The sequence below is a fragment of the Neovison vison genome, chromosome 4, assembly GCF_020171115.1.
Source record: "Neovison vison isolate M4711 chromosome 4, ASM_NN_V1, whole genome shotgun sequence".
NCBI lineage: Eukaryota > Metazoa > Chordata > Mammalia > Carnivora > Mustelidae > Neogale > Neogale vison.
This window is the reverse complement of record NC_058094.1, coordinates 223,560,192-223,578,511: the sequence shown is the minus strand read 5'-3', so window position 1 is coordinate 223,578,511 and position 18,320 is coordinate 223,560,192. Positions and strand designations below refer to the sequence as shown.

At 41.6% G+C, this 18,320-nt stretch overlaps 1 protein-coding gene across 1 annotated transcript in view; it reads right to left on the bottom strand.

The window, feature by feature from the left end:
• The window catches only part of CNTNAP2 (contactin associated protein 2), a 1,943,304-nt gene that overhangs the window by 695,571 nt on the left and 1,229,413 nt on the right, over positions 1-18,320 (bottom strand). Inside the window, exon 12 of the mRNA XM_044246794.1 lies at positions 6,927-7,046. Within this exon, the coding sequence (XP_044102729.1) occupies positions 6,927-7,046 (120 nt within the window). The remainder of the gene's footprint in view (positions 1-6,926; positions 7,047-18,320) is intronic.

Genomic DNA, 18,320 nt, shown 5'->3' with positions numbered 1-18,320 from the left:
GATCTAGCTTTATTTACTATTGTTATTATTAACTGTCAGGTGGAAAGAACCACATGAAGCTTTCAATACGAAAGTTCGAGGTTTCTAGGAAAAGATGCTGGCAAGCGTCTTAAAATAGAAATAGAAGCTTACATGTTTAAAAAGATGTACCAGTAACAGAGGTATATACTCAAATATATGATAGTTCATGTTACAACAATTGTATTTATAATAGCAAATTCTCAGAGGGAGGATGGAAATGGAGAAGGAGGGTAACAATGAGTCCAGTTCGTGCCCTTGGCTTGCGCAGAATGACTGCTGTTCCGCAGGGGAATCAGGGAACACATTCTCCACTCAGTACCAACGCCGGGTACTTGGACGCTCTGTCATTTAGGGCCTACCTTCTGAGCACGAAGCCCTGAACTACAGACCATCAGCGTAGGACACCTGCCTCATCACAGAAAGTGAAGGGTGCCAATTCACGTCAAACTCGGCCAAGAAATGAGTAAGTTCAAGCTTATTTGAGCTAAGAGGACTCTGCCTCTAGATTATTCGACTCCAGGGATACTGTGATATTTTTCTTTCATGTTCCATGGTAATAATAGAATTTGTTCTTTTTTCTCTTTCTTCTTTCTTTCTTTCTTTCTTTTTCTTTTTTAGAACGGGAGGGAGGGCAGAGATCCTTCCATTCCAATGCCTACACGTCATTCACAAGGAGACCGGAAACGCAGACACAGAGATTGCCTGAGGCACACCCAGCCCCACTGGGAATCTGGGGGCAGCTGGGTCAGGCGGTGTGACGGGCTCGTCCCTTCCGTAATCTGCCCTTGGCCTCCCGTGGCTCACCTCCTGCAGTTGGTTACCCACAGCAGAAACCCACAATCATATTCAGCCCTCTCTCGTTTTCAGCCACAGCCTGGCCGCCTCAATTTCCTAAATAGTCATGAACTCGACCCCCTCCTCTACCTGACTGCCACTTACCTTACATTCTCAGTTTTTGATGCCTGGACCACAACAGGGGTTTTCTCTCTCGTGTCCCTGTTCTACGTCTGGATCTCCTTTGGAGAATCCCATTCACGGCTGCCAAACTCATGCTTTAAAAATACAGAATCACCACGAGCTGGCTTTTCCCTCAGGACCACGTCTGAACTGCTTTGCGTGTTGTACAAAGCGTTTTATAAGTTGGTCTATTTTTCCTTCTCCCCTTTTCCAGGCCCTACAACACCCACCTGTCCTACAAGACTCGGCTTGTGAGTCTGCTGTTCTTGTGGGAGATTTCACCAGTCGTGGAGTCTAGGGCAGCTGTCTATTCCATGGTTTCCTAAAGCTGTCTACCCTGGCCCTTTGGGGGGCTGGTCCCTTCCAGACAAACCCCGCCCCCACACCCTGCGGGCTGGCACTGGCTGTATTTGGGGGCATCGCCTCCTTTGTTAGGAGACATTTGCATGGATTCAAAGTCATCCTGCATCCTCAAAACGTTTTGTCGTTCTCTAGGACCCAAGCAGTCACTTCGACATAAGTAGGGGTGGCCCGGTCGTCCCCAAAGGCTCTTAGACATTCTTCCTCCATTGACTCTCAGTTACATCCTCCTCCTACACGCTGGCCCGCGCCTCGTCACCAGAGACCGGATTTCTAGTGAGTTCCCGAAGGCTCATTCCCGAGATGCCTTTTCCCTGTTTACAGCAACCCCTGAGTGATATGATATTCTCACTTCTCATATATTCAGATGCTAACAATTAGCACATTTCTATCTCTAACCTTCATATCCTTCTTGAAGTTTTATCCAATTGCAAAACTGGCATCTCAATTTAGATGGTATATAGCACCTCACACTTAACTATGCCAAAACTGACTTCTTGGATTTTTCTCTAAATCTGTTCTTCCCTTAATGTTCTACGTGTTCCATGGCACCGTAATCCACCCGGTTACTCAGTCCATGTATTGGGGACTTACTCTTGACGACTGCCCTTAGCCATCCTCACCCAAGCTGTCACCCACCCCGACATCATCACCGTGTGACATCAGTCATCACCTAACTTCAGAGCAGATACAGAATGCATCTCAGTCTCACCACTCCAGAACAGATCCAGAATGCATCTCGGTCTCATCCCTCCAGAACAGATCCAGAATGCGTCTCGGTCTCATCCCTCCAGAACAGATCCAGAATGCGTCTCGGTCTCATCCCTCCAGAACAGATCCAGAATGCATCTCAGTCTCATCACTCCAGAACAGATCCAGAATGCGTCTCGGTCTCATCCCTCCAGAACAGATCCAGAATGCGTCTCGGTCTCATCCCTCCAGAACAGATCCAGAATGCATCTCGGTCTCATCCCTCCGGCCGTCGCCACTCTAGTTCAAGGAGGAGATGATGCCTCCCCGGACTTTGACCAAAACTCCAGAACTGGTCTTGGTGTTTCCACTCTGCCACTCATGCCCAACCCCGCCCCCCCCAATGGTTTCGTTCCAAACAAGACCCTCTCATTCTCCTGCTTGAAACCTCTCTATGGGTCCCCACCCCCTGCACTGAAAAATAACTGAAAACATAAAATCCAGCTTTTTCCCACACTACCCTCCTTCCTACCTGGTGCGCTCTGGCCTCGCCCATCTGGCAACTTCTCTCGAGCCCCCTCTCTGCAGCTCACCTAGCTCCAGGCTCCAGCCATGGGGGTTTCAGCTCCTTGGAATGAAACGATCTCTTTCACGGCCTGCGGTGTTCATTTATAGGGCTCGTTTCCCCTCCTCACCTCCTTGAGTGCTTTGTGTCTTTTCATACTTTAGATTTCGGCTAAAAGTTTGTCTCTGGAGAGAGGCATTATCTAAAATCCAGCATCCAAAATAAATCACTCCTCAGAATTCCATTACTTTTCTTTGTAGAAAAATTACTTATTTATTTGCTTTTTAAACATGTGTTTTACTATCAGTTGGGAACGCATTTAGTCTACCCACTTATCCTCCTATGGCACAGTGCCCGATGCCTAGTGCATACATTAATTAAAAAAAAAAAAAACCTGGAAAAAAGGATCTTAGAGGTATGCTTAAGCACTACTTTTTTTTTCCACAAAGACTGTGAAAAAATTCAGGATCTTTGGGATTTTTTTTTGGTGTATATTATATATTTTTAATTAAACACTTTCCTTGAGGTAATGTAGATGCAACATGCAGTTGTGATAAATAGTATAGAGAGGCCCCTTGTACGCTTCCTTCACTTCTCCCAGTGGTGCCACCACGCAAAACCGCAGTACAGCATCACGACCGAGATATTGCCGCGGGTACAGTCAGGACCCTAAACACGTCCAATGCCACAGAGTCCCTCATGCTGCCCTTCTGTCCCCACGCCCACTTCGCCCCCACCCCCATCCCTCCTTCACCGCCAGGAGTCATTAGTCTATTTTCCATGTCCGTAATGTTGTCATTTCAAGAATGTTACATAAACGAAAATCAGACAGTGTGTAATCTTTTGAGATTGGATTTTTTTCACTCAGCCTAATTCTCTGGAGATTTATGTCTGTTGCATTGGATCAGTTGTTCATTCTTTTTTATTGTCAGAGAGAATTCCATGGTATGGATGTACAAGTCTGTCTACCCCTTCACCTGTCGAAGGGCATCTGGGTGCCTTCCGGTTTTTGGCTATTACCAGTAAGTCTGCCATGCTCCTCTGCACACAGGTTTCTGTGTGACTCTGTCTTCATTCCCCTGGAGTAAATGCCCACCAGGACAACTGCGGAATCATGTAGTAGGTGAGTGTTGAGTTTTTAAAGAAACTATCATTCAGAATTAGGGATGAAAATAAGGATGATTTGCAAGAGGCATTACGAAGAAGAAATTGAGAATGTGACAAAAGCAGCTGAGATGACCAAAAGATACCAACAGGTTGAAATCGTGGAACTAATCAAACAATAAAATACTCTAAAAGGGACAGACCTCAAGTCCTCCCTTATGATCCAATATGAAACATAGTGAGGATAAAGGATATGTTACTTATTTGATAATGTTAAACAAAACTTGGAGACCTCACTTGACAGTAGTGTGGTCATGAATATTTGGAGGAACTTCTTGTCCAAAAATCAAGGGAGACTCCCTTCTTCCTATCAGGCCCTACTTTACTTGTGTTTTCATTTCCTTTATCTTTTAAATTAGTAACAGAATTGGAAGTTTAGGATTCCAAAGAATAGATCTACATCAGAAGTAATTTTCAACAGTGTCTTTAGTTTCTACCTAAATCTACATCAGATATTTCCTGTCAAGGAGGTCCCTTTCCTTACAGTTTTCACTATGTCTGTACAAGTTTACAGCTCTCCCCCATCCCACGACATCTGTAGAAAGAAGAAAAAAAAGCCTGAACACTGCCAAGACATGGCTTCTTCCCCAGAGAAGATGTCTTGCTCCCATTTTAAAAATCTGTGATATATTCAACAGTGATAATACCAAATTACACCTGGGCTACTGAGATGTGGGAGGGCTCTATTTTTTTCCCAGAAAAGTTATCAAGTAAGGTTTATGTACCTTCTCATGACATACAGTGGTAGATAGATCAAGACTTCATAGAATTGCTCATGACCTCATTCCTTCCTCGTCTTCAACATCTATCTCTTGGAACTGCAACAGCCCAAATCAAGCTATGTGGTACCATACTGTCCTAATGATGTCAAGTTCTTGTTCTTTCCAGCTGAAGAAAGGGCTGATGGGTGGTTAAAGGCCAAAGAATGCCTGTTGGCCTTCGGTGTCCCTGACACACTAGTGTTCATACCTATCCTGAATGATGAAAGAAAAAATATTCTACCTGCAGAAAGTGGTACTGTACTCTTCACTGTCCAGACGGCATTTAGCATATTGGCTTAAACTATAATCATATTTTTTATATATTAGGAGACACAAACATCAAGATTCTTATAGATTAAATGAAGTTCTCACAGATTGTATTTTGGTTCAACTAAGATGAAAATGAAGATAATAAGAGAGTACGTGAGTGCACTGACAAGTCCAAAAACCAGTAAAACCAGTAAACTCTTAAACCAAGCTTTCTGATGAGCAGCTTTCTTCTCGGGGTCACACATAGTTCTCGGCATGGAAGGCTATTTTGGGGAAGACAGCTCCCATGTTACCATTTCCTCTACACGCCTTCCCTACTACACCCCCGTCCTCATCATTCTACCTTCTGCTCTGGGCCATGTATGTCTTCCTTATGTTGCTGGAAATTCTCCACAGGGTCTGCTTACCCACAAAGCTCTTCAGGGTTCTCCCTTTGAGCGGCACAATCCTAATTCCACTCAGCACCTATCTCTGGGGATGTCACTGGAAAAAGACATGACTGCCCATTGACCTGTGAGCTGACCCCAGGCACTCCAAGGCTTCTCATCCATTCCCCTGAGCCTGGAATGGAGTTCCACTTGCCTTTTTCTCTTTTAGGGGCTGTTCCAAGGATACAAACTTGTAGTGGTGGTGTGGTGTTGAGGACACCTGTACAGCGTATGTGACTCGAACGCAGGTGAGGCTTCCTCATATACTGTTAAGATTATGTTGCCATCACGACCAGCCTCATATAGAAGTTCCCTGTGCTTATTAAAACTGCTACCTACCAACTAGGAGGGGCCTGTCTCTTTCTTGGGTCTCTCCCAGCCCTCTGAGTACAGGGGCTGTTTTAGATCACACCTGGAAAGTTCCCTGGAGGGTTGTGAGCCAACAGACTGAATCAAAGTCTTCAGCATAGACACATTTAGTATGTATGGAAAACAAAACAAAACAAAAAAACCCACAAAAACAAAAAGGCCCATAAATGATTCTAAAGCATTGCCTGATTTAAGAACCACTAGGTCTCAACCAACTTGTGTTTGAATCTTACCTTAATAATATAAGCAAGATATTTAACTGTCTAATCCTTTAAAAAAATATAATACCTTACTCCCTGTAACCTTTACTGAAAGTTTACCATGTGTCAGATAATATGGGAAGAACCATATGTATATTATTTTATTCCATTTACATAAGAATGCTATGTGGTAGATATTATTATTAATCCATTTTATAGATAAACATACCAAACCTTATTGGGTTTAATACAGTTAATAAGGTGCCTGTGATTATATACCTGGTAACCGATGGAGCTGGGATGCAAACCCAGGTCTTCTAAGTAAAGAATTTATCATGGTACCTGACACATAGTGTACAGATAATGTAGTAATCATTCTAAGTAGCATCACATCACCATTACTGTTATAATCAAATACTTAAGGAGTTTCCATCAAATGCTGGTCCTCTCCTGGAGCCGGTGAGTGGTACATGCCTCACACTCTTCTACTTTGGAAGGCAAGACATTACTAAGTGTCTGATAGAAAATCTACTCTTAGAGATCTGAATATTTTACACATTGTGGGAGTTTACCAGAACCCATAATTTCATTTCATAACTCCAAAATTCAATACGGAATGGAAGAAAAACTAGGTTTTCTTCTGTTGCAGAAAATTCCAGATACACATGAAAGCTGTGGGTGCTGCCAAAATGGGATTTCCGACCAAAGAAAGCCTCCTTCTGTTAACTACAGGGCCCGGGGAAGATCAGGAGGGGCCCATAAGCTCCCCCTGACATGGGCAGAGTGTGGACAGTCGAGCAGTGACACTGAGTTCCTCAGTCTCGGTCACTGGTGGAGGCGGCTGCCACATGGGCCAGCTCTGCCTGTGGACTTCCCCCTTCAATTGCACTTTCTGAGTTTTTCCCCTACATGTTTGTATTTTAAAATGTTCAAGTTATAAGGTAGAGTTTAAAAAGAACAGATTAGAAGATTTTATTGCTTTAGAAACACATTTCACCATTTCACCGAACAAATCGAACACTATTTAGCTCATTACATGTTGTGAAAAGAACATGGTGCAGAAGAAACCAGACTTGAGTGGTACTGTTCATGCTCAGCATAGAGAAGAAACGTCCATGAAACATCAATACGGCATAGTTACCTGTCATGTTGCAGTAGACCTTCAGAGGCCCCAGGGGTCCACTGCCATCAGGATCTATCCAGTAGTAATTGGACGTCTGGCCCAGGTGTTTGTAGGCTTCACAGGAAGGCTCGTAGATCGCTAGAACAGAACAGCCTACATGAGCACAGTGCAGAGCGAACGGCTCCCCAGATGGGTGCCCCCGCCACATCCAATATTGGCCAGTGCTACTGAGCAGTATATCTCCGGTTAGAGCGAGTGTTCTTTTTATCCACATTTAAATTCATGATTTGCTTCTTACTCTATGAGCGTTTCTGACCCAACAAAGATAGCACGTTCCTGCTATGGCTTTATAGTCGGGGAAAGGTCTAAAACCATCAATACATTGTTAAATAAATGTAATGTTCATTGCATTAGGGATCGCTGAAATAATATTTAATCTGGAGTTATTTATAGATATGACTTTATTTTGAAAGGCCATAAATACTGCCTATTTTGTTGGGCTATCGACTAAGAGAAAAATCTTTCTCACACACACATACATACACACACATACACACATGCACCCTTTTTTTTTTGCATAAATAGTATACATTTCCCTCAAACAGCATGAGGTTTCTAATCTTCCTTTATTTCAGGAAAAAGGAAAGAATGTCCCTGCTTCATTTTGTTACAGGTATTTTAATTACATCACATCTAGTTTGTGTAGAAGGCTGACATCAAGGTAATTAAATTACAAGTTCTTTTCCATTGTTTTTCTTTTTGTTCCCATCCTCCTGACATTTTCTTTTTTTCACAGTGACTGCACCTGTTTTCCAAAGTAGAAAATGGACATTTGCATATCTCCTTTGTCATTATAATTTCTAGAAGACTACTGGGAAGACTTAAAAACAGCTCCATAGTGACATTTAAGATGACTTTAAAAGATCGCTTTACAAAACTGAGAACTATTTCTGGTCATCGGATGCACAGGTAACCGAGTCTTTTGGTAAAGAGCACTGGAATTCACACTGCAAACTGTTGTTTATTAACAGCAGGTCCACTTCTGGGACCTCTCTTTTCACTTTTTGTTTCCATGTTCTATGTGCTGCTACTGGGCTGCCCCTGGTTTCCTCTCGAAAGATGTTAGACCTCAAATTCAATTTCACATCAACAACAACATACGAGGCTAAAACAATTCTCAAATTCTTTGTTTTACTTAATCCTCTTTTCCTCCCTTCCTTCTGCAAATACTGAGTACCTACATGTGCTGAGCAGGGGATTAGGCAACGCAAATACAGACGTGAGCTCCCCAGATAAAGGACCCGTAGGGTTTGCTCACTAATTATTTTGGTATTACTCATGCAGAAGGTGCCCCCGGAAGGGGATGCAGTCGGAAATCCAGGCAGAGCTGACGTGTCTTTCATCCAAGTGTGATGATTAATATGTCCAATTTCAATCTCTCAAGTCTCTTATTTGGATAATAAACTATGGTTGCTCTAATTTTTAATGCCGTGTCAAGTAGCATACTGCAATAAAGGGCAGGGAGGACGATTTTTAACCTCTAAGCAGGAAGATGCTATAATTAGATTAGGCTTTAGAAAGAAAACTCCTATAGAAAAACAATAGATTTTAGGGAAGTGATTCAGAAATTCATGAGCGCACACAGGCGGTCATTGCCATAGGCCAGGTGAAGGGTGACCAGTTCCATCTGAGACTATGAGGAAGGACGAAGTAGATGAGACAGATTCACGTGTTTTTAAAATCAACTAGAGATGGAGACCAGGTGGGTGTAAGTAGTTAGGAAGAAGGAGAGTTCAGAATGACCTAAACTCACAATTTCTAACTGCATTACTCATTTTTTGCAACCTCTCTCCAGATAATTGCAATTTCTGTGTGTAGCTCAAAACGATCCGTAATGTCAAGTTATAATTCTAAAGTTTTCCTTTTAGTCCCTTTGGGCAATCTGCCTTTAAACGCTTTCACATTTCTTTTTAAAATATTTAATAATTGGTCACTCTCTTTGCCCCCTGCAAAGACTCCATTTTCCTTATCATCCGGTATTTGGTTGTCCTACCCAAATATCTCTTCACTTCTCACCAAATTAAGCTTTTCAGCCAATGTTAGTCTGGTCCTAAAACATTATTTTCATTATGTTAAAAAATATGTAATGATTTTTCAGTATCCACAGTATCCTACCCCAGATCACCATCTACACACACAAGACCTTCCCAAATCCCAACAGATGTTTCCTGGTTTGGGCGACTTGGCCACATAAACTTGCACACTGGTGAGGCACCTTTCCCAGGGTCACCTTTTTCTGCCACACTCTACAAACACCTTGATCTGTTAACCTTCTCTACCATAGTCAACTATTAAGGCAGGAGTGCTAAGGAACAGGACTCTACAATCAAACAGACTTGGGTTGAAATTCTGATTCCACAGGGTACTACTTATAGAACATTGGCAAAGCTGCCTAATCTCCTTTAGCCTTGTCTGGAGAATAGGTATTAGGTATTTATTTGCAATGTAGTAATAAGAACTGGAGGACATAACAATACCCATTGCTAAACCACTCTCTCTGGGCTATGGTAAACATTCAATAGGTGAAATTTTTATGATTAATGTCGTAGGTCCTGAGTCCTCCTTTCTTAAGGAGACCCTCCCTAGTCAAGACACCCACCTTCCTGTACAGTCCAGGGCATTTGCTGCTCCTCTCATGCACTGTAGTACCTGATTATAGTCAATTTAGGATTTGACTGACTGTTGTTAACTGAATTTCATATATGAAAATTTTATTTCCTAACAAGACTGTGAGTTATCTGGAGGGGAGGGGCTAGAATATCTCTATTTCTTTTCTATTCCATATCATCTAAAATAGCAGATGTCGTTAAAGATTTTATTTATTTGTTTGGGAGAGAAAGAGAACACAAAGAGGGGAGGTAACAGGGAAAGGGAGAAAGGGTCTTTACGCAGACTCCACACTGAGTGGGAAGCCCAATGTGGGGCCCAATCCCAGGACTCATCTCAGGATCTCAGGATCACGGCCTGAGCTGAAACCAGGAGTTGGACGCTTAATAGACGGTGCCACCCAGGCGATCCAAACATAGTAGGTGTTTAAGAGGAGCATCAGAGCTGATGAAAGCATGATCTGATGGTAAGAAGCGTGCATCTACTTAGACATAGCGACACCCTAGCGAGGGCTATGAACCTTAACTCAGGTAACTAAGAAGCAAGTGCTGATGGCTTGTAGATGAGGGAAATCGGGGTATGTAAGAAGCTCTCTTCTTTTTCTTCCAAGTGTGACAGTTAAATTCTGCTTGACTTCCACCGAGGACAGGCCTACTAGTTGATTTGCCTCAGCAACACAAATGGGAAACCAAGTATTTCAGTTCAAATGGTATCATGCGTGAAAATCACCTGGAGAGCTTGTTAAGACAGGGATTCCTGGGCCTCACCCCAAAGATTCTTTTTTTTTTTTTTTTTTTTAAAGATTTTATTTATTCATTTGACAGAGAGAGATCACAAGCAGGCAGAGAGGCAGGCAGAGAGAGAGGAGGAAGCAGGCTCCTCGCTGAGCGGAGAGCCCGACGCGGGACTCCATCCCAGGACTCTGAGATCATGACCTGAGCCGAAAGCAGCGGCTTAACCCACTGAGCCACCCAGGTGCCCCCACCCCAAAGATTCTGATTCAGCAGAGAATTTGCAGTTCTAACAAGCTCCCAAGTGATGCTGCTGCTGCTGGTCCTGCCTGCAGTTGGAGAGGCGCAGCTCGGATCCTGGAAAAAAGTTACCTCTGGAAGGGTGAGCTAATTCTTTATTTATATTTAAATGTGAGTACTAGGAAGGTAGGACACAGAAAGACAATACAGTAAGATTTTAAATAAAATAAGGCCGGACTGCCACCTCATTTTACTCAAAATAATGAAGAGGCATTGTGATATAAAACCCTAAATAAAAATTCACGTGGAAAGAAATCTACTCAGATGAACGCACCCACACGGTACCTGTGGCTATCTGTGAGCAGTAAGATTATGGATGATTTCTGCGTTTTCCATATTACATTATAATGTGCACAAGTTATGTTACGATTAAACATACACCTGAGAGATACATTATCTGGAACAATGGCATGGAGGTAGAATGGCAAGGACACCTGGATATAATGAAATAGCATTCGTTTTATAACTGAGAAAGGAATTAAGAGATTTTCATTCAAATCTCCTTTCTGGCATTTACAATGTGGAAACTCCCCCTAACTTTAGTTTTCTCAGCTGTAAAACAAAGGCAACACTATCTCCTTCAACTTCAACAAGTTATGGTGATGATTAAATGAAATCACACACCCTTTGTAAAGTAAAAAGCACGGAGTATATTGACATTTTAATGCAGAGAATGAGCTAACGGAAGCATTTCCCCTGCGGTCTCAGCCAGTTAGCTCTGGACCCAGTGGAGGCATTGCGGGCTTGCGCAATCTGTGCACGTTAAGCCTGAGGAGATGTCAGAGCCCAAGGGCTGAGGCGGCAGCCAGTGAAGATGTGTGCGAGCTGTCAGCGGTGATGGAGTTTTGCTAGCACACTGCCGAAGAACAGAGAGGCAATTGGGCTGATGTGGCAATAAACAGACTCATCAAGTCCATTGATTTATTGGAAAAGTAATTTTTCTCTGCTGAGACCTCTAGTCCCAAGTAAAAGTTCTCGTATTATGGTACATATTCGTAAATACATCTCAGATGTTCAGAAATACTACTACTGAACACTTCAGACTCAATTCCATAGCGTGTAAATGCCAGAAGGTGGGGAATCCTAAGTAGGTTCATCATTTTCATTGAACGATGAGTGTTGTCTGTGTGACATCATGCTAGGTACAACGGAAAATGACAAAGGACTGCTGTGTTAGTTTCACTCGGCCGCTGTAACAGATAACCAAACCTTAATGCACTGAAACAACTTACTGTCTTACAGTTCTGGAGGTTAGAAGTTTGAGGTGGGTTTCACTGGGCTAAATTCAAGGTGTCTGTAGGGCGGTGCTCCTTATGAAAACTCTGGGGGAAAATCCATTTTCTCCCCTGGCTCAGCTTCTAGATTCCACCAGCGTTCCCTGCGCGTTGTCCTCGTCCCGATTCTCCATCTTCGAAGCCAGTCCTTCCCACACTCCGTTGCTTTGAGTCCCTGATTTCCCTGTCAGATCTGTTTTAAGGAGCCCTATGATCATCTTGGGCCCACCCAGATCATCCAGGATAATCTCATGTTATGGGCCTTCACTTAATCAGAGTCCCTTTGCCACAGTGGTATGGTTCACTACGGTAACATAGTGAAAGGTTCCACAGATCAGGATAAGGACAGCTTGGGGGGGGGCAATTATTTCTCTCATCACAACTGTATAAAAATATGACAGTTCTACTTAACGAACAGATGTTTTTATTTTTTTAAAGATTTTATTTATTTATTTGACAGAGAGAAATCACAAGTAGATGGAAAGGTAGGCAGAGAGAGAGAGAGAGGGAAGCAGGCTCCCTGCTGAGCAGAGAGCCCGATGCGGGACTCGATCCTAAGACCCTGAGATCATGACCTGAGCCGAAGGCAGCAGCTTAACCCACTGAGCCACCCAGGCGCCCCACGAACAGATGTTATTAAGCAAATGAGTTCCTAGTGTCATTAACAAAAGAAGTATTAAGCAGAAGAATAAAAATGGAGGCATAAAATTAAAGGTTGGTACTGAACTTTGAAGTCCGTATGGCCCTAGGCTTACAACCATCAGTAGAACACCAAACAACACGTGCATACTCTGCCCTCCCCACCCCAACCAAGGACGAGGAGAAACGCTCCCCCTGGTCATGCCCAGATGCTGCATGTGAGGTCTCTGAGAGATAGCCAACTCGCAGATGGAGGGAAGAGCCAGAGGTTGAAAAGCAAAGCCGTCCAACCAGCCTCCTGTGCGGGGAGATGAAGCACGGTCGAGGAACGGCCAGAGTGTGTCAAGGAACGACAGAGTATGAAGGAGGAACTCCGCCCACGGAGAAGAACTCTTAAGAGTATGAACTGCTACAAAACATGGAAACAGAAAGAAGGCCAAAAGCAACAGCAAAACATGACAATACATTTAGTGAGCCGATTTGAGTGACTTCTTAAATATTTCAGGGCAGAAGTATTTATAGAACCAAACTGTAGGAAAGGAACTATTTGGTGGAATTGGGTGGTGACACCATCATTGTAGGAATTTGAACATGAGAGCAAAAATAGAATAAAACTTGATAGAGATTTCTAAATTTGCAAGGGGAGTTTTTGTTAGGATATGTGAGACAGATTCAATTTTTTAAAATGTGTGCATGTCTATCAAAAGAACTTATACTTCTTGATGAGCTGTGAAAAAAGAGCAGATAACACAAATGAGAGAGAATGTCTTGCTTTCTTGCCCCCAGGAGCAACTTGGGTGAGCTTGTCTTTCATTCTCTTTTTGAATTCCAGGCCTCCTCCTTCCCTCTGTGCAGACCTCCTTCAGTGGTGTGAGAAGCTAAAGTAACTGCTCAAAATCCAGAATACACAATATTCTATCAGCTGCTGTCAGGTACACCTACCTCTGTGTTGCTCTAAGTTCTGATGGTCAATTTTAGATTCTTGAGAATCTAAAAGCAACAACTTTGCCTGTGAATGCATCTTCACCAGCCCTGGCTAGACTCTGATTTAAAATCAAACAAAAAGAAAAAATGGTTTCTTATATGGCAAAAAAAAAAAAAAAAAAAAAACCCAAAAAAACAAATGACAACAACAACAACAACAAACCCCACTTTCCATTACTTTATTTGTATATTTTATTAGTATTTGGAAAATTTATTTTCAAATGTACATTGGAGAGATCTTTTAAATCTTTTGTAGGGTGTATAGTTAGGAGTATTGCCCATTTATTGCCATCAGTTTTCTATTAATTTATATTGGCTATACTATAAACGAAGACTAAAACTTTGTTTTTTTCATATTTGTCTTCCCCTTTTTTGTCTTATAGCTTCGAATATGTACTTTTTGAAGTATAAGTATATTTTATGATATATATTAAGATTTCTCCTTAGGACACCTGGGTGGCTCAGTTGGTTAAGCAGCTGCCTTCGGCTCAGATCATGGTCCCAGGGTCCTGGGATCGAGTCCCACATCGGGCTCCTTGCTCAGCAGGGAGCCTGCTTCCCCCTCTGCCTCTGCCTGCCATTCTGTCTGCCTGTGCTCGGTCTCTCTCCCTCTCTCTCTCTGATAAATAAATAAAATCTTAAAAAAAAAAAAAAAAGAGGCAACAAAGTGAAAGGCTTCTGCAAGGTCTGTGTGTGTAATATTTAAAAAAAAAAGATTTCTCCTTAAGTGTATAATATTTTCCTCCATTTATGACAATAAGATCTTGAATACCATGCTAAGCAGTGGTTAAGACATACATACCACGGGGGGGGGGGGTGGGAGGTTGGGGTACCAGGTAGTGGGTATTATAGAGGGCACAGCTTGCATGGAGCACTGGGTGTGGTGAAAAAATAATGAATACTGTTTTTCTGAAAATAAATAAATTGGAAATAAAATAAAATAAAAACCAAAAAAAAAAAAAAAGACATACATACCACATATGATTAAAACCCTATGGTACCTGGGAATGGAGAAGAAAGCACAGATCTGTGATTCCATACCACAGCTTCTATTTTCACACACGCACACAAAAAAAACCCTGAGAATTTAAAAATGGCATTGCTATGGGTTTAAATATATCCCCCATAAAAGATGTTGAAGTTCTAGTCTCTAGGACCAGCGATGGTGACCTTATTTGGAAATAAGGTACTACAGATGGTTAAGTTTAGATGAGGTCACTACAATAGGCCTAATCCAACTTGACTTATAGAAAGGGGGCATTTGGACACAGAAACAGATACCTACAAGAGAATAAAATATAAAGACACAGGAAGAATGTCAACCATAAGCAAAAGAATGTCTGAAGCCACCAGAAAGAAGCTACTGGAGATGTATGGAACAGATTCTCCCTTGCAGGCCTCAGAAGGAATCAACCCTGTAGAGACCTTGATTTTTGGATTTCTATCCTCTGAATATGTAAAGGCATACATTTCTGTTAAGTCGGCTTGTTTGTTACATCAGTCCCGGGAAACTAATACAGACACATAGGTGCCAAGTGACTGGGCCAAGTGGGAGCTTTTCCAAGTTAGAGATGATGTGGAGGCCTCTCCACCATGTTCTACTACTTTAATTTTGAGAGAGAAATGTCTTCCACATAAAATAATTATTTTTGGCTCATATGTGTAAGGTCTTATGCTGGGTGCTCTGAATAGTACAAAGCAACAGTTCTCCAGAGCTCTGCTGAGGCAGATGAGCTGAGGAAGGCTCTCCATGACCCCTTCTACATCTCATGATTTGAGATAGGCGTGTAAGCCTATTGTATATATCCTTCCCGTTATTACCTTCTAAAGCATATGGATTTCTAGAAGTAGCCAAGGATGAAACATGTTAGAAAATTAATCACAAGTCAAAAATGAACACATACATAAAGGTTATCTTTGGAACATCGTAAGTAGTCTTTTCCTGATTGCCCAGAAAGGGAAAAGTTCACTTCTAATGATTTGATATAAAACTGGAAAGAAGCATAAAATAATTTTATAGCTCATTTGCTAGTAAATGCTGTAACATGACATTTTGGGTATTCATAGTTTATGAATGTCTTCACTTTCCTGCTCTCCTACAGTGGATGGACCACATACTTACCATAGACCAAGTATAAGATGCTAACAAGGGAGACTGGTTTACTGGAGGCTCTACTCTTGAATTAATAAAGAAGTCTCTTAATAAAAAATGTGGATATACCACAAAATGATAAACAGCTGTTGTTAGCCCTTGAAAGGGGCCTGGGGCATATGTGAATTGGTGATATTCAGAATAGGATGGTCTCTGGGACCCTCCTTATGCTGATGCCTTTTAACCACTAAGTCACCTTCTGATCTTAACGTGTCTTTCAAAAGTAAGTTTATCTACTGGAATGAGATATTTCTCATTTGAAACAGTGAAATTGATTTTCCAATCTCAACCAGGTTCTAATGAGTTTGTTTGGAGAACCTAGTTTTTCCAGAATCTCATTATTCCTGTTAAGGCAACTATTTGTTGCACAACCATGCTGAAAATCCAGAGAGGCAGCAGCGGCCCTGAGACCTTCCCCCCATGATGGCTCCCCAATTCAAAGACCAGGCAATTATTTTTAATTACCAAGATGTAAGCTTCACAATACCTAGGTCCTCATTAATACCTGAATATTAACCTCACATGTTCTCTGCCTCATTGGATTTTTTTTTTAAAGCTTAAATGAATGCCCTGAGTAAACTACATTATGTCCCAGAGGAGCTATTGTCTCGTAATTGGCACACAGCAAATGATGGTGGTAGAGAGAGAGTGGTTTAAAAAAAAACCGATATTCTGCATGCTAATATTATGTCATGATCTTTCCATGAATGCAATTTCTGTATGAGATGTTACTCATTATCATCCTCTAATGGGTTCTTTCACCTGTCCAAGTCTCAAGGGAAAAAAGGTAATTTGGAAGGAAAAAAAAAAAGGAAAAAGTTTTGATTTCTTGTTAATAAATCAATAGTTTATATTTCTCTTACCCGACCAGTCCTTCAAGAATATTCTGAAGATCAGAGTAAAATCTACACTTATTTTTTCATTTCTACTCTCTCTTACCCACATCTGTCCCATTTCTGTCTTTTTTTTTAATTCTTCCCTAGTCCTTCCATTCTTGGTATTGGCTCCAAAGCACAAGTTTAAAGAAAACTAAAGAAAAGTAATCCCAAACTCGGCTAACTTGGCTAATCCCAAACTTGACTAAAACTAACATTTTAATCAAAAAACACAACTCTTTGTCTCTGTGTCATCATGACTGCCATATTCCTTGTTGATATCAATGCCCACATGGGATACTCTGTGACCTTTGCTCCACAAAACATAAAATTCACTGGTTTTTCATGAATCAGTCTGGAGAAGCTCTACTAGTATTTTCTTATTACTTTTAAGTTACAGAAGACTAAGATGAGAGGGAAAAACCCTATTAAACCAAATGGGCATGCTACTAACTCATCCTTTCTCATTTTAATAGGTCTCTACAGCAAAGCTCAACAACGCTATTAATCACTAGCTTAGATCCTATAGACACTGGCTACATTGTCTCTTCTCCATCTACTCAACCCTCTATTCTCATCTCGAACCTTATCACTCTCATTTTTCACTCTGTTCTAATAATGAGGCTAAGAACATAGATCCAAATCTGTTAACACCTGTATTTTGCTCCTTTGGTGTAACCTACAGGTCCTTTTCCCTTTCCCATTGCTAATTAATTAATTAATTTTCTGGTATGTACTAATGTGGTACTATATCTGGTGCTACGTCTTATACAGGAAATAAGCAAAATGAACAAATCATAGATCCTGGCTCTGAGGAATTTTCTGTCTAATGTATGGGGTAGGTGTGTGGAGAAATAAAATGCTGTATAATTGGCTGAATGTTATTTTTAAAAAAAGATACAAACAAAATACCCAAACCCTTTAGATAATGGACTGGACACCTTAGGACAATTTGGTAAGGCTTCATTTGTGATGTCACTTAGAGCTGAGTGTTCAAGGATGAGTAAGAGCTTGCCTGGAAGAGAAGAGAAGGACTCTTCCTCACTACTCCTTTCCAATGACAAGTTATTTCATGCCAGTCTTCTGACACTTTAAGAGAATTATTTCCTCGATTTTCCATCTCTTCTTTTCCCATTTGCTCCATCTTCTTTGTTAATTAGCACCCGTCTCCTCTACCTTGGGTAATGGAGGTAAAACAAAAACAAAAACAAAAACAAAAACAAAAAACACATACTGCCCTCTACTCCTGTTTGTCAATCTAACCTAAGGGAACTTCTCTTTTTCGGCACTTACACCTGAACCCCCTTGAGTCAGAAAATTACCACTCCTGCCTCCCTTTTGAGAATGCCACTGATGATTATGCTGACTTTGACTAAGTCCTCCTTCTCTGTGATTTCAGGAGAGGTGGTCAGTGTTGACCATCCCCTCACTGAAACTTACTCTTTTCTGCCTTTCTGTGTCCTCACACTTGTCTGACCCTCCGACCACTCCTCCACTGTGTCCTACACTGTCATCTTTCTTTTCCTGGCCTTTAGAGAGAGTTGTTCTCTGAGGCTTGTCCTCAGTGCTCTGTTCCTGCCATCTGCCCAGAAGAATTAGTTCACTACTCGCAGGACTTCTGACCTAAAGAAAGGCAGAGTCAGAACTGGGACACAGGAATTCCAGCTACGGAATCTCTGCTCTTAAGCAATGCTGAACTGTCTATACTAATTTCATCATTATATATTTTTTTACTATTTTCATATTTATATTTCCTACTTTTGCCATTTATGCTCTTATGATCATTCTCA